Below are 17,328 nucleotides of genomic sequence, written 5' to 3'. Positions count from 1 at the left end.
TCAGAAAACTGAACAGTGCAGCAAAGAAAACCAAACATAGAAAAGAAAGAAACAACATTTGCTCAAGTGCCTTAAACTCTCTTTGTGCCAGACGGTCAGGATGGACAGAAGCAGCAGGACGTGATGTCCAGATGCAGTCATCTCACCTGATGAGGTTTCTGACGGCAGCATCGAACTGCAGCAGGACGACCTGCCGGCGCAGCTGCAGCAGTCGGCCGACGGACCGCAGGCTGCAGTCAGACAGACGGTCGACCTGCCGCTGGATCTCCTGCAGCTCTGATCCTGCACAGAACATAGAAATGTGTGGTTCCATTTCCAAATACAGGCGCATACGTTTCCTATTTTATCATGAATATTGTCTGGCCTTCAGCTGCATTCAACAGACATCTTTATCCAACAAGAAAAACTGCCTGTGACACATTTTAAAAATGTTATTTACTGCAGAAAACCAGCAGAATAAATGAATAAAACAACAGTCAAGTCATCTCAGGAAGTTCATACATATACAATGTGGACACGTTTATTGTTTAAAGCTTGTTTTTCTGTTCAAGCTTCTTGAATTCTTGATTTCTCCCTAAAATGTAGTTTCTAGAAGACAAATTCTGAGGCAAATATTCAAACTCCAGACTGCTAGGCTGCTCCTTTACATGAAAAGGAAATATTTAAGCTGTCTTGTCTGTCAGTTTAGATTTTTTTCTCTGCAGTACATCCAGATATGTTTGGTATCTTTAGACGCAGGAACTTAATTCTGTGGTTTTTGACTTTGCTTAATTCGGTAGCATCAGTTTGTACAAGCAGGAAAAGCAAAGTTCAGGCAGATTAGTGAATTACGATGTAGGATAATGAAAAAGAAGCTTGATTTTTAAGGAAATGTGCCCACACATGCAGTAAAACAACATTTACAGCAGCTTTGTCACTTAGTTTGATGAAAAAAACAAAGCTTCACAAAAGACAGAGCGGCCAAGTTGTGTCTAGTTTAACAATATAAATATATGTAAATATAAATATATATCCTAATAGTAGTTTTAGATTCTAAAAATGTTGAAAACCTACATTCATACACATATGATGGACCACATTTTTACAATTATGAGCCTGCTACGAGCCTAGAAACAGACAACTCTTGGAAGAAAAAATATTTTTCTAAAACTATTCAAGACACATCTCATGGATGCACTGGGACGCATCCTCAGTGATGTATCCTGGGGTCATCGGGTGTTTTGGGTTTCGCAACATCATACACCCTCACCCAGGTGACCCAGCCAGGGTTGATCAAGTCCCCCCAGTAGCAGTCCACGGATCAGCCCTCTTTATCCAAAGCCACCTTGTGGCCTTCTCTGCGGCTTCACATTGGATGGCCCTCCTCTTGGCCGTCCCCGTAAAGCCCAAACGACTCAGAACTTTGCAGAGTGAGCGCCCTGCAAAGCCTCTGCAGCCGACTTCTACGGGCTGATAGTAGGTTTTCCAGCCTCTCTCCCTACATGATTAATACATGCATACATTTCACTAAATTGGGAAATCCCAGGAAACAGTGCGATAAGGCAGAGACGACTCCCGTAATGTAACACATTGTGTGGGGAAAAAGCTTTAGAAATCGCCTTTTATGCAAATCTATCAGTTTTTCTGTCACTGATCAATCATATCAATCATTCTGAAAACTTTCTTCTCCTTCGTGTTTGTAGGTTTACACAAGATCAATGATGTCACGCTTCTTCACTCTTCTTCTTCATCCTCCTAAATAAAGTATTTTTCATTTCATTTCATTTCATTTCATTTCAGATTCATCATCTAATAGCTGCCACGTTTTTTTTATCATTGTTTGAATCTTTATCGTCAGAATTTCAACATTTGTGTCTCATAAAGATATAAAATCATGTATTAACTTTTAAAATGAGACATATTACGTATGAATTGAGTGAAACCTGCAAGTTGCTGCCACTAAACAGATGATGTGTCCCCAAACATCACAGCTACTTCCTGTGTGTTGCTGTAAGCGTGATGCCTCGTTTGTAACATAAACCCACCGATGCCTTCGCTTCCTCCCCAGTCGGCAGCCAGATGTGTCACGCCTGGTTCTGTCCTCCAGCTGCAGGAGTCGTCTCTGTTGCCCAGTCTGGAGAAACTGAGCAGGTAAGAAGTGATGTCGTGAAGAGCTGATACGATCTGCAGAGTGTGATGGAGGGACTCAGAGCAGGTCTGGAGGCAGCAGAGGGGCAGCACGGTGGCAGAAGTAGAGACAATTAGAATTAGGAAATGATGTGATAGCAACATTCTCAGTGATGAGTTCGAGTGTCTCACCGAAACGTCGAGCGTTTTGAACATGAGCAGCAGCTCGGTGAAATGAGGGATGTACCACAGGTTGAGGAGAGTTTTTCCATCTGCTCCGATCAGCTGCTCCGGCCGACGCTGAAACGTCCTGTTGGTTTTAGAGAAACACATCAGGGTCATTCCATCTGAACATTTCTGCTCAAGTGTCACTGATTTGCACAAAAGTTTTATAGCTGTGCATATTTAATAAAGACATTTGTGAAATTTCAGCTTGATATATCAAATATTTTGCAAAGATTTGTGCTACTTTTAGAACGTTTTTTCACAAACTGAAACTTGAAACTGCTGCTGTACCACAGTAATTTCCCAGACTGGGATTAATAAAGTATTTTTCTATTCTCTCTATTCTCTTCGAAGCTTCATCATCTCAGGAACTACTAAAGATAAAAGCCTGCAACAATCTGACTGCTTCAATAAACTGATGCCAATTTGTTCCTACACACATAAATACCACTGGTTGTACCTGGGGTCAGGGCAAAGCTCAGCTCCTGAATCCAGCAGGACTTTGGGCTCGGTGGCGTTTCCAGTCATGAAGTGTGACTGTCGGATGGAGGGAATGTCGTCCAGGAGGAAGGTCAGGCTGCAGTAATAGGCAACAATCTGCGCTCTCACACAGTGAAGAGAAACCTGCGTGTTGAATCTGTAGAAATAACAGATCAGTGCGATAAAGAAGAAAACTTCCAACATGAGACGAGTTACGTGTTGCTTTGTCCTGTAATAAAAGGAAAGCAGCTGATGTTCATGAACTGACTTCTTGAGGAAGTCGACTATGAGGTCCCTCTTGATCTTCGCTGCTTCCTCCTGCACAGAGAGGACAGAAGTTAATGATGGTTCCTGATGTTGTGCCTACGAGAGCTCAAATTTTTGTTGTGCTTTCTTTGTACAATGACAATAAAGAGATTCTGATTCTTCTGATTCTGACTCTGATGGGCAGCCGTTTGCATTTATCCTCCTGAGAATCCTCCAACTCACCGGCGTTCTTATGAAACCCCCCATGGCCCGTTTCTTCTTCACAAACGAACTCAGCATCTCGTCGCGCAGACCCACTTTTTCCAGCTGGATGGACACAAAAGCCTCCGTCGCCCTGGAGGAACAAACACTGTGTTTATTAAAGAGACAGCAAACAAGTGCAGCTTTGTGTAGTTCGCTCTTGAAACGGAGAAAGTCACCTTTGCTTTGTGGAGGTGAAGCTTCTTCTGGAGGCTGATTTGTGCTGCAGTCTGCTGGAGTCGCTTCCTGATTTGGATGTTACGTCTTCGCTCTGAGAATAAATCAGAAAACAAACTGATTCTCTGAGCAGCAGTTTGTTTAGAGGGAAGCAGGTACAACACAAGAGGTTTTCAGAATATTTAGGCAAAGTTAATGAATCAATGTGTGAGGAGAATTTTACTGTTTTACTGGAGCTGGTTTTATCTACAGTATAAATCAGATGCATTCAGGTCTGGTAGTTTTCAAACTAAAGGACCACAATATAAATCTGAAGGCTCTTTACATGATTAAGGTGATCAAAAATAAGAAAAAACTAAGTTGGATTACACAAATTGATCTATTTTTGTCTTATTTCTTTGTTTTGTTTTTTGTTTTTTTAGAATTTTTGGATAATTTTTATCAGTTGGGGCCTCAGTTAATAATAAATTTTAATTCTGTCTTTACTCAAACTACTACCAGCACACAGACACATCTGCACTGTGACAAGGTGCTCTGACTTGTCATAAACCAAACTGGAACAGCTTCCTTAAATCTGTAGCTATTTGTTGTATTTTATAAGCTCATCAAATGCTGCTTTTATGTAAATTCTTAATTTGAAAAGAAGCAAATATGGCTGAGATATTTACACGTACCATAAAGTATGATTTGTTTCTCCTAAATGTCGTCACATTGATGTATAAAAAAACATTAAATGTCCATATTTTGTACAGCAAAATAAAGTTGCTACGGAAATTTTAGCCATTTTTTTGTATTAATCTCAAATTACTGCTTTTTTGTAAAGTATTAGACAATTATACCTGTTCAGGCCTTTGTTGTTTTGTTTTCTTGAGTTTGAGCATTTGAGAAGAAAAGGAAATCTCTCTTTAATGGAAACAGCTCATATGAAAGGTTCCTTTAATGGACGCTGCGTTTTAGAAAAAATCCAGAAGCTAAACTGGAACTGCTGGTTTTATCTTAAATGATTTGTTGTATTATATGTGTTCATCAAATGCTGTTTTTATGTAAAATCTTACTATAAAAAGTAACTTTAACTGTCAAAGTTAGATGTACTAATAAGTGTTGTCTATCCCTTTAAAATGAGTTGAAATACAAAATAGTCTTAAATGCACACATTTTTATAGCAAAACAAAGTTCTGTTACACAAATTTGCATCCATTTTTTGGATTTGTCTCTAAATTTAGCATTTTTTTGTGAAATATTGGATAATTTTACATGCTGGGGCCTCAATCATTTGTTCAATTTGAGAACATTTGAGAAGAAACGTAAATCTAAAACTACTAACAGAACATAAACATCTGAAACCTGAAAATGCTGCTTTCTTGATAAATGTCATCCATCAAACTGGAACTGAACTTCTTGTATTTTAAAGCTCATTAAATGCCATTTTTATGTCAAATCTTAATCAGAACAATAACTATGGGTTGTCAGATTTAGATGTACCAATGGGTGAATGGATGTAGTGGACTAGAAGTATAAAATAATTTTAAATATACTCGACTAAATGTCACTTTCACCTCGTCAGCTGCAGATGAACCGGTTTCCGCCCAGTGACAGACACAGGCCAGTTTCACTGCACTCATCAAGGCGTTCTTCTGTGAAACCTGACAGGCCAAAGCCACCTGCAGGTTCTCCATACTCTGTTTGTTCATCAGCTATGAAGAGGTAAGAAAAGGTTCAGCAAGTACAAGGTTGATTTGATGTTTCATTCATTGAGCTAATAAGCCTTGATGTTGGATGTTATCATACGTGGTGAACAGCCTCCTCGGAGCTGAAACTAAACCTCCCGACCTGATCCTCATCCAGCTCCTGGATGCTCAGAGGCAGCTGGGACGGAATAAACCTGCAGCAGACAGCAGAGCGATTTCATTTCCTTTTAGTTCTTGTAGACAAACGGAAATAATAACAGAGGACACATGAGGAGACAGACATGCATCAGTATTTATGTGAGACAAGTCAAGAGAAATCCAAACATCTGGTTTACGTTAGTGAAGAACTTGTTGCAGATATTGTCAGACTTCTGTACAAGAAGCCAGACAGCAGTGGAGAAAAATGAAAGCCAACATAAAGAACATATAATTAGGAAACTGCAGTATTTCGTACCTGTCCACAGAGCTGTCGTCCTCCAGTATGTCTGTGATGAAAACAGGCCTCTGCTGGGTTCGCTGTTTCTGTTCAGCAACTTCAAACTGCAGCGGCCGCAGATACAAGTGGAACTCATCGAAGCCGAGCTCTGAGGCCACGTTTCTGTACAGCCTGTAATAAATGACACAATGTTACAGGCCTTTAATCAATCAATGGTACTGGATAATTCCTGGATGTACAGGAATAATTTATGAAACCGACTCCATCATATTTAAACACTGTACAGTACTTTTTAAATTGTTAGTTACAATCTGTCATATTGATGCTTCAAGGTTTCAGTATCTGTGTGTTAATCTATAAATAGCTTAATAAATACACATCTTTAGCCTCTACTTGTCTGATCTGACGACAACAAAAGGAAGCTCTTGTTGGTTCTTATTCAACCATATAGAAAAGTAAGAACAAACCCTTTAATGAAAATGTTTGACAAACCAAAATAATTAGATTTGTTTTATAATTAATAGTAATATTAGGAGGACTATTTTGCCCAGGATGAGGAAGAATGTTACGTTAAAAGAAAAAACATCTATTTTAGTTATTTTCATAGTACTCAGAATAATCAGGCTATAACTAAATGTTACATAGAAGAAGGCACTGGAAACCCAAACTGGATTTTTAAATAACAGTTTAATTCACACCACACATCCAGGGTGTGAGCTACAAGAAAGTCTGGATCTTTGAAATATTAATGAAATGTTATTAGCAATGCATTTCTATTGAAATCTGAATCATCATCATCATGGATAACACAGAAATATAAGTCTGTTTTCTTATTCCATATTCTGATCAATTTAAACTAAATAAAAGCTAAAGTGTTTTATAAATGTCATTTTCTGAGCATGAAAAAGTGAAATAAATCTAGCTGTTGATTTTATCATCATCGTGTCTAAATTCTGACTTGAGGCTCATTTTGTGTCGTATGAAATAAAATACAAGAAAAAATGCAACCCATAAAAAAAGAAATGTTTTGTTTCCAAAATCTCAACTTTTTGGAGCTAAAACTAAATGATATTGTTTTAGTTATAGGATATTTCTTTGCTAGTTCTACTTCTGGACGCTCTCAGGTCAGAATACGCTAAAACACAGAACACTTTGTAAACACCTCGTCCCTCCAGCTGTGTGTTTTCTACTAACTGTGCCAGATGTGCAGTTTCTGACGCTGCCTCCAGCAGTCGGTGTCTAACGGTGACGAGCTCCAGCAGCTGGATGAAAGTCTCCACAGCCAGCAGCTGCTTCTCTCGTCCCTGCTTCATGTCCTTCTCCTCTGCACGTTTTACCACCGACAGGCCCAACTTCTGGACCAGAACCGGGTCGTCGACAAACACATCTGAGAACAACTGGAAGGAAAGCAACTTAGTGAAGCTGCTTCGTTTCTTTAAAGTCCAGATTCCCAGAGACAGCACTTACATCTTTTTGTATCTGCGAGCTGTAGGAGGCTCCAGCTGAAGGCAGGCTGTTCCAGCTGTGCAGAGCCTGACGCAGGAGCTTCTGCTGCAGGTGGAGTTTGTCGGCGACGCTCGTGGCTCGATGCAGCTGACAGAGTTCAGCGTGAGCCCGAGTTAAAGCCTGATAGACTGCAGAGGCCAGACAGAGGGACGGGTGGACCTCCAGGAGGAAAACGCTCATCAGTGCAGGGCTGCAGACAAAAAGAAGGAAACATTAGACAAAATAATAAGATTCTACAGGATTAAAGCTCCACAACATCTGTATTTACTGGCCTGCTGCCTCCCAGTGACACCAGATGTTTGGGAGCGTAGTTTGGTGGAAGGCCGTAGTCGCTGAAAGAGCCTTTGCGGTCGTCTCTCCAGATGCGATCAAGATACTGTCGCTGTGTTTTTATCTGATGAGATCAACAACACAATCTGTCACAGCATGCACAACGAAGATTACAATAAAATAAAGTTGAAATTTCACTGATTTGCACACAATGCTGCTCTAACAAGATTTTTTTCCCCCAAAACACCAGTTATTACTTTCAAACAAGGGTTACAGCTACTGATCAGTTTATTAATGAACATATGTACATGATATTTTATTGATTATTTTATTATTTTAGTCTACAAAAGGTTTAAAATAGGAAAGAAAAGTGATCATAACAACTCTCTCTGCCCTAAAAAATAATTCATATATATCACAAATGAGCAAGACATGCAGCAAGTTTGTATTATTTTTTACACTATTTGTAAAATTTGTCGTTGATAGACATGTTGGGAAAAAAGGCAGTAATTATGTTCAGGGAGCAAAAGAATGAGATGCAGTAAAGGTCCAGCAGGCCGAGAATCCTGACGACTTTCTTCCACATTAAGTCTGTTTCTTGGATAAAACATTTCATGATTCATGATGAGAGTTTATTTTTACTCTATTATTTAAGTTATAAAACGTTCTGAATAAAAAACTGTTCTGTCATCCGAAGCCTCCATAACATCTGGAAGATGTTTTCAAAATGATGGTTTGAGAAAGTTCTCGTTTGTTGGAACATTGTGAGAATGTTTTATGGAAAGATGTTTTAAAATGTGTTCCCTCAGCAAGAAGGTAAAATGTTTTTGATAGGGCATCACGTTACAGGAACATTTCATAGAAATCAATTGAGGCCTCGACAACATCTGGAAAATGTTTTCCAAACATTAGTTTGAGAACCTTTTTCATTTGTTATAATGAAACATGAACGTTCTATAATGTGTTCCCTCAACAAATAGTCGATATGTTCTACCTTGAATATATCACATAACAAGAACCTTCTGTATGAAACACATTCTGTCATCTGAGGCCTCAGTTACCCTGGAAAATGTTTTTCAAATGATGGCTTGGGAACGTTCTTCATTTGTTATCATGGAACATTTTTAGAATATTTAATGGAAGAATGTTCTATAATGTGTTCCCTCTACATGAAGGCAGAACGTTCAGCCTTTAATGTATTATGTTGAAGTAAAGTTTTATTTAAAAAAAAAAAAAAATCATCTGAGTCCTCGATAACATTTGGAAAACGTTTTCCAAATGTTGGTTTGAGAAAATTTTGTCTTTGTTATCATGAAACATTGTGTAAATGTTTCATATAAGAACGTTCTGTAATGTGCTACCTCAACAAACAGACAAAATGTTCTGCAACCAGAATGCATACAGACCCAACAGATGAGTTATCATTCTATCATTGAACTGTTCCATGTGTTCTCTAAACCAGAACCTTTATACATTTTATATTTACACCTAAGAACAAAACATCTGCGTCTTTTGTTTTCACCTGATTATCCAGAACGTCTCGGATCAGCTGCCGGTGGTTCTGCAGGCAGCTGATCTCGGCCCTGTAGGTGTCGACAAAGTAACCGTGGTCCAAGTCCAACTGAGGCCTCCGGTGCATGATGTCAGTGATGACTCGAGCCAATGAAAAGCTCTCCTCAGTGCCTGCTGCGTGCTGGTAGGCCTCATAGTAGCAGTTCAAGAGCTGGAAAAGGCAAAAGATTCACTGGCTTCAATCCAAGAGATGATGTTAAAAGGTGAGAAAGTCCTCAAGTGAACACATGAAATATTAATTCAGGTTTGGACCCTTTAAACTCATTAAATCTACCTGGACTTTGCTCTCCAAGAACTCCGTCTCACACGTCCACAAGTCGAGCAGCACAGCAGCCCGGTCGATATCTTTCCCAGCCCAAGTGTTGACGTCTGCTGTCGACCTTTCCTCGGTTTTCCCGGCTCCTCTGATCCTGTTCGTCCTGATGAAGTGTGAACCGACGAGGAGCAGCTCGTTGCTCAGCTCCTCCAGGTCCTTCAGAGCAGCGTCGTACACGATGTAGAAGCCCCTCTGGTCCTGAGTGTGGATGAAGCGCTGCTCCGAGCTGTAGAAGTCATGAAGGTTCTCCACCTCCGCAAACTGCATGAACTCTGAGCAGCGGACCTGGAACATAGACAGGTTAGGAGAACATCTACATCAGTGATTTTTGTTTGTTTGTGTTTCTTTTAACATTTGAGGAAGATAATATAAAAAGAAAAAAAAAAAAAACACAGGAAACTTGTAGATTTGCTTTTACTTGAACTACAGAAATGAACAAGTTGAAAATCCGTATATCTGTGTGAGAGAACAGCAAGATTATTATTATTCCAGAAACATTCTGAGGAAGTTCTGTAAAGTTCTACTAATGTTTTTAGTTCCCTCAATGTTCTTCTTAAAGGCAGGATAACTGAACATGTTCTATAAACGTTTGGTGATAACACTAATAGACTGTTATGCTCTAACATATCACACTGAGATGTTCTTCCTACACCGTGGAACGTTGCAGGAACATTTTATAAATTCTACAACGTGTTCCCTCGACAACGTCCCCAAAACGTTCTCCGGACTTTGCAAGCAGAATGTTTCACCTTTGTTCATGTATCACTCTTCCTTTGTTATTACGCACCAGAGAATGTGAGAACGTTTTGTAGAAGAACGTTCTACAAAATGTTCTCTCAACCAAAAGGCAAAATGTTCCACCTTTGTTAATATTAATCACGTTACAGAGGAGTGCTATGAAGGACATTTTGTTATCTGAGGTCTCAATAACGTCTGGAAAATGTTTTCTGAGGGTTGCATTAGGAACGTTCTTCCTTTGTTATAACTGTGGTCTTATAGAAGAACGTTCTATAATGTGTTCCCTCAACAAAGAAGGGAAAATGTTCCACCTTAAATATTTCAGATTACAAGAACGTTCTGTATTAAAAAAAACATTGAGGACATTCTTCCTGGAATAACATGGAACATTGTGAGAATGTTTGCAGAACCACCAAATTCTGCAAACAAACTAAAAATGGAACATTGTGAGAATGTTTTATGGAAAGAGGTTTCATAATGTGTTCCCTCAACAAAAAAGGGAAAATATTCCACCTTAAATATTTCAGATTACAGGAACGTTCTGTATAAAAAAAACATTGAGAACATTCTTCCTGGAATAACATGGAACATTGTGAGAATGTTTGCAGAATCACCAAATTGTGCAAACAAACTAAAAATGGAACATTGTGAGAATGTTAAGTAAACAGTGATCAATACTCGTTCTGGAACTAAACTGATTCGTAGTGAAAAGCCAAATAAAAGCAACATGCTTTCAGTCAAAACTGGAAATAACTCAGTTGTATGAAATAGAATCTGTCACCAAACATTTCTTCCAGTTCATGTTAAACAGACCAGAGCCACATCACACTCGGTCGTGGTTTTACCTTGCAGTCCACCGGAGTGTTGTGGACGTACTGCAGCGAGCCCAGTCCTCCTGCTTCTCCTCTTCCTCCTCTGGCAGCGTTCATCCATCTCGTCTCCTCCGCCGAGCCGCTCGGCTTCTCTTCTTCCTGCTGCAGACCTGCCAGGTCCGACGTCAGAGTCCTTTCAACGGAGCGCAGGAAGTTCAGGAGCCCCAGAGAGACACGCTGCAGATGGAAAAATCAAGACAGACCGCTGCTGAGCATCTTAGAAAACACACAGATATAAATGTGATTCAACTCTTCCTGATGGAGACTGTGTGCCTCACCTGCAGCTCTCTGAGTTTCAGGTGTCTTAAGTAAACCAGGGACAGGTAGGCTCCTCTGGTTATCACTGGGTCTGACGTTTCTTCATCCAAACTGTCCTCCAGACCCAGAACCTGCAGGCTGTCCTCGAAGGAACGGCTGAGTTTTAAAAAGGAAGCACAGAGTTATAAGATCAGGAGACAGTGCTGGAAAGTATCTGAGTATATTCAAGTACTTTTTAAAAAAATGCATTTTACTTAAATACATTAATTTTAAGCTCCACTTTGTGAAAGTTCAGAGGGAAATATTACACTTTCTATTCTATGACATTCATCTGACAGCTTTAGTTCCTGTCAAGAAGAAGATTTTACACAATAAAGAAATAAATACAACAAAACCTCAAAAACAAAACAGACTGTCAACGATTAAATCAGTGTTTTCGGACCTTTTTGGCTTCTTACACAAAGCAACGTACAGTCGGGCTCACTTCACTTTTAACAGCTCCAAGGAATTGTGAGTTTTCTTTTCCTCTAAACTTCTTACATGTTTTCAGTTCAAAAAGTTCAAATAACCCAGAAAAAAAAAAAAATCTAAAACTGAGAGCAGATTAATTTAGCCAAGCTTTGTTTTTTTCCCTCTTTTCTCTCTGATTAACCATTAAAAACATCTATTATTTAATTCAATTTATTAAATACAAATCATTTTAGCATGCCCGATATGTAATAATATATCACAGGGAGTATTTTTTTTAAACTTTAACTACTTTTTTCTCCTTATATTTGTGCACTTGTATGTAAGTAGGATGTTTTTCATGTTTGTATTGGAGTATTTTTACATTGCTGTATTGGTACTTTTATTTAAATAAAGAATCTGAATACTGTCAAGGGGTCAACAAAGACCAAAATCTGTAGACACAGACAGTAAAAATTTGCTTATTTATCTTTTATTTTGCTTCTTACATCTTCTAAACATCTTTAAATGAACCTTATGTTAAATTCTTATCACAGTTTCCCAAAAATTGAGGAAACTGCCTGTTTGATATGTTGAAAAAAAACAGAGCAAAGTATACAATTACAAGAATATGAAATAAAAAAATTTTTAAAAATGATTTGCATGAGAGCGGCAGAAACCAAATATTGTTTAGTATTTTTCTTGAATAAACTGTAGATTCATTGTTTTATGATTTATGATTCAGTATCAGTAAAACTTGCCACATCATAAATAATACACACCTTTCATTTATCGTGCTTGAACTCTTCAGACTGTCTTTGTTGCTGCCTCTGGATCTGGACGACCGACTTTGTGTTTCCTACAAAGACAAACGTCACCTTTATGATATCAGCAGCACTTTTCTGGTCGCTCTGAGCAGAAAACTGGCCGATCTGTACCTGAGTGAGACCGGCAGCATTGTAGATGCTCGTCCAGATCTCAGAGGTCTTCTCTCGTTTTGTCCTGCTGCTGTGTGAGGATGACTGTGAGTGTCCAACGTGAGCGGCGTGTTGTTTTAAAGCTGCAGCCACATGCAGCAGATCAGAGACCTGCTCAGATACACAAAGAAGTCAATATAACACCCGAAACATGACAGAAAACCTTCACGATGGAAATGTAGGCTGCATTTATTAACAAGCCACAATACTGACAGAATTAATAGCTAAAAGGCTGCTGAGATCAAATTTTAGGTTGTAATTACACATCTAAGCTCTTCTGCAAACCTGGAATGTTGAATTTAAGGATTTAAACTATGTGCTGGACTATCTGTGTTAAGATCAGGTGAACATGATCACAGATGGAAATAAACGTTGTTGTTTTATTCAATAAATAATGCGTATGTTTAGTGCTTTGTCATTTATTGTGCGTTACACAAACACAGAAGCCTGTTAAAGCGCTAGTGCACCTTTATATTATTGATCCTGACAGGGGGGACTCGTTTAGTCGTTGATATTCTATACTGCAGCTTTCACAAAAGAAAAAAACAAGCATGAGCCTCATTTTTCAGCCAATATTAGTTGTTCCATCTCAAATCATCAGAGATCTTCTGCTCGATCATCTCTGATTTGCCTGGAACTTTTCTTTAACCAAAAATTATTTTACAATTTTAGCTTGATGTATCAAATACATTCAGAGATTTTTATTTTTTTTTAATTTGCCCATTGACTCACTTTTAGCACTTTTTGTTTTTATTGACATTGCAGTTTAAGTCTGTGTTTGAACCACAATATCTGAAGAACTATTGAAGAGAAAAGGCTGAAATTTCACCTTCTTTTCTCATCATGTCATTGATGTAATATTAGACAGGTAGACCGAAGTATCTCTGATTATTGGTGAGTTTAAATATATAATAAAAAAAGTTAAAGTCCTTGTGAAAAGTCCCATCATTGAGCACATTAACAAAGAAATGATCATGCAAACACCAACTATTTTCTGAACTACATGTAGCTGCACGTCACAATAACACAAAACAAAGATCATGAAGAATTGGTGACATGCAATTTTTCAACATTTTATCTCCTATTTCTAAATATCCATATTTTATGCTATTAAAATTTTGGGCAAATCAAAGACGGCTGAGCAGAAATTGTTCTACAAATCTGATGATCTCAGATGGAACATTTGTTTATGTTTTGCATCATCAGGTCTGATTGAGAGCTCAGTCTGTCACCTGTAGGAACCTGCAGTGCATCTTCAGCAGCTCATCCACGGATTTCTTCTCCTTCAGCTTTGTGATGAGCTTCTGCTGCCACGGATCTCGTCTGGGTTTCACCTGCAGGACAGAACACTGAATATCTGCTGTCCTCAAGCTTCACCGCTTTCAGCTTCCTGCTCTGTGACTGAGTCTAAGAGTACAACATGAGCACCACTACAACACTGTTTGCTCTTGATTAACCAACATAAAAAAGGTAGTTTTACATCAACTTCAGACTTTAGATGTGATGATGAACTTCTGGATCCAGAGTTTCAGATGAAGCTCCTCCAGTATTGGGATGAAACAGCATGTTTGGTGTTTGCACAATAAAAAAAATATACACATAAAGTAATGCTTTAAAGACAAAAAAGAAATGTTTTACAGAAAAGGTGATAATGGGTTGGATTAAGTAGCATTTTGTTTATCTGTTGCTTTTATTTTCTGTTGTGCAAAGCTTTAAGTCTGGTTTATCAGAATGTGGAACTTTTAGAATGAACCTTCAGATGATACACTTTATTAATACATATATATTATTATATGTGGTCGTGAAGCTTTTAACTTCAGTATTATTGTCTTTTTATTCATTATTTCCAAAATGGTTTAGACAGCAATATAATAGATGCCATTTTTGAATGCAGTTAAAGGAAAATCCTAAAATGTAATAAATAAATTAAAATAATTAAGTATTTTGTAAAGAAAATTCACAATTTAAAAAGTGACGTGACGGGAAAATGAAGTCATTCTTTCCTACACTTGATCAGAACATCCAAACAGGACTGACTACATGATAAACTCTGACTGAGATGCTCTGCTATTCCCTAAAAAACACTAAACTAAATGCTGGCGAACAGTTTTGTTCTTCTGGTTCATTTACCTGTATGAAGGGGATCCAGTTGGCCTCCTTCTTCAGAGCCATGTCTGGACTCTTCCTCCCCCACTGAGCCTCTTTGACGTCCGAACCGTCGTAGTGAGGAAACGTTTTCATTTTCTCCTGCTGCCTGAACATCGTCCTGAACTCCCTCCACACCTGGACACACGGCAGCACACATTAACAGACTTTCTTCATATGCTGAATCACGTGTCAGTTAGACAACATTACCAGGCTGAACAACTCCATCTCGTCCGCAGTCGTCCTGAGGTTCCCAACGTCGTATGAAAGGTGGAAGTAGCTGATCAGAGACTGCAGCTCAGCTCGAAACTCCTCCAGATGAACCGTGTGCAGAGGAACATCACCGACCGGACCTGGAACAGCTGCAGTTCAGTGCAATCTGTCACAAACTGAGTGTTTTGTTGCTTTTTTAACACTCAGAATTGGCATTTTAACTTGTGTGGATGCTGTTTGTTCCACTGTACTCAGAGCTACTATGATATTGTTTCTGTTGCTTTGCTATTTTACTATTTTTAATGACTGAAAGTGAGACTTGTAGATAGAAAAACTGTTGTTGCTGATTGTGAAAGTGCCACATAACGTATATGTATGTTTGTGTATGTTCACCTTTATCAGTTTCTAAAATACACAGTTGGAAAAAAACTAAACTAAGAAACTGTGATTAACTCATATGACCCAAATTAATAGAGTTTGGAGGAAATAAAACACACAAAAATAAGAAATTTTGAAAGCAACAGAGTCAGAATGAAAAAAAAGTCTGCTTTAGATTGTCGTGGCCAACTTTGAGTTTGCTGATGATATAAAAAATAGAAATAATCTCATTTAGAAAGTCATATCATATAATGCTTATAAGCAGCTGCTCGTTTGTTTTGACTCTGTGGATGTTCATATTTCTTTTGGTGATATTATTTTGGAACAGCAAAAAGGGTTCACATGTGGAGGAAACTTTCTTGCAAAAGCTGAACCAAAAGATCTTCAGAGCAAATAAAAGACAGGTTCTCATTGCATCAACCAACCAATAAAAAAGAAAGAAAAACACACAAAAAAAATCGCAAAAAATCCCAATTCTAGTTATAAATAAATAAATAAAGGTCGATGCCATCACTTGGCTCACACATGTGGCCGACTGATGACACACATCTGACCGCCTACCAGCTGTTTTATGACCTGATCATTTATTTTCTATTGTTTAGTGAGCCCTGTAAATGCAACATGACGTCTGAAAATATAACTTGCACCTAAAAAAAAGTGCCTGAAGAAGATCTGCAAATACTAATAAAATAATTTGGTACCAGCAGTGTGTGACTTTTGTGTGTTTCTTATTGTGATGTCAATAAATCCTCATGACTTATTGACATTCTTGTAGCATCATAATCAGACAAACATTTCTGTGCAAAAAAACCCATCTTAAGCTAAAAGACAGATTTCCAAAAGATTCACAAGATGCATTCAAAGTCATCAGAAAAAAACCCCTCTTGTGTCCTCACTAGTCTGTTTAATAAACCTATCGTCCAGTTAAAATCAGGAAAAAGGACAATTTTACTGGAATCTTTTGTTTCATTCTTAAAGTGTGATTTTTTATTAAACTGCTGGTTTGATTCTCACCATCGACATGTTGAGTCTCCTGGAAAGTTTCCTCAGAAACCTTCTGTTGTGGTTCTTTATCTTTTCTCTCACACGCTGGTATGTAGTGCAGCACCTGATAAAGAATGTGAATTTAAATGACAAAATCAATTAAAATAAAGAAATAAACACTGTAAAATTAGACAGAAATCACAGAAATGTTGTGTTTGTACCCTGAGGAAGCTGTGGATGGTCTGAACAGAGTGCAGGTGGCAGACGAGCCACCGCAGGTAAATCACCACGTCGTCCTGAGTGAGCAGGTTGGCAGAGTTTCCTCGACCGGTCAGCATCTTCTCTCTGCTCGCCGACAGTCTGCGAGATCTCTGAACGGCATCCTCGTACTCGCCTGTCAGGTACGACACCTGGTCCTGAGAGAAAAGAAGCCGGACATAATCCTGGAATTATCACACCATAATGTCACAAAAGAACCTCTCATTGCTCTATTTTAAATTTAATTGGACTAAGCGTATTTTAAATTTCCCTTTCATATTTCTGATGTACTTTTCAGTTTCAGAACTGACTCTATTTTGATTTAATTATCACAGACACATCACCAACATACTTTGAAATTTCTGGCTGTCTCTGTTGTATTAAATCTTAATGTGGCAGATTAAACAGCAGGAAAATAAGTTGTGGCACATTATAATATATATATAACACACAACATGGCTTAACATATAAAAGCTGATTTCTTGTAGTTTTTGTTGAATTAACCCAACATAATGTCACAGAAGAACCTCTCTTTTCTCTATTATTATCATCTTAACTGCACCAAACACACCTGAATTAGGATTTTCTTGGGATATTTGTAATATACTTCTTTCTAAGCTTGTATTTTGATTTATTTATTGAAGTATAAGGTTTGATGAAAGCAGTAAGCAGTGAGATATTAGATGTACAAACATGGAGCAGGTAGGAACTAATAGGATACACATCCTACTGGATTTGGTTTAGTTCTTTGTTTTTGTTTAGTTGTTTAGTTTAA

At 38.3% G+C, this 17,328-nt stretch overlaps 1 protein-coding gene across 1 annotated transcript in view; it reads right to left on the bottom strand.

The window, feature by feature from the left end:
- The window catches only part of si:ch73-242m19.1 (coiled-coil domain containing 162), a 27,493-nt gene extending 16,543 nt beyond the window's left edge, over positions 1-10,950 (bottom strand). Inside the window, exons 1-6 of the mRNA XM_008291261.1 lie at positions 10,867-10,950; positions 9,242-9,568; positions 8,918-9,118; positions 7,398-7,519; positions 7,087-7,315; positions 6,814-7,016 (exon numbers count right to left, since the gene is read on the bottom strand). Of these exons, the coding sequence (XP_008289483.1) occupies positions 6,814-7,016; positions 7,087-7,315; positions 7,398-7,519; positions 8,918-9,118; positions 9,242-9,568; positions 10,867-10,950 (1,166 nt within the window). The remainder of the gene's footprint in view (positions 1-6,813; positions 7,017-7,086; positions 7,316-7,397; positions 7,520-8,917; positions 9,119-9,241; positions 9,569-10,866) is intronic.
- Positions 10,951-17,328: the final 6,378 nt, after the last annotated feature.

The sequence above is a fragment of the Stegastes partitus genome, unplaced genomic scaffold (assembly GCF_000690725.1).
Source record: "Stegastes partitus isolate 25-593 unplaced genomic scaffold, Stegastes_partitus-1.0.2 Scaffold727, whole genome shotgun sequence".
Lineage (NCBI taxonomy): Eukaryota > Metazoa > Chordata > Actinopteri > Pomacentridae > Stegastes > Stegastes partitus.
Note: the sequence above shows the minus strand (reverse complement) of the source record. Positions and strands in the feature narration are given on the sequence as shown.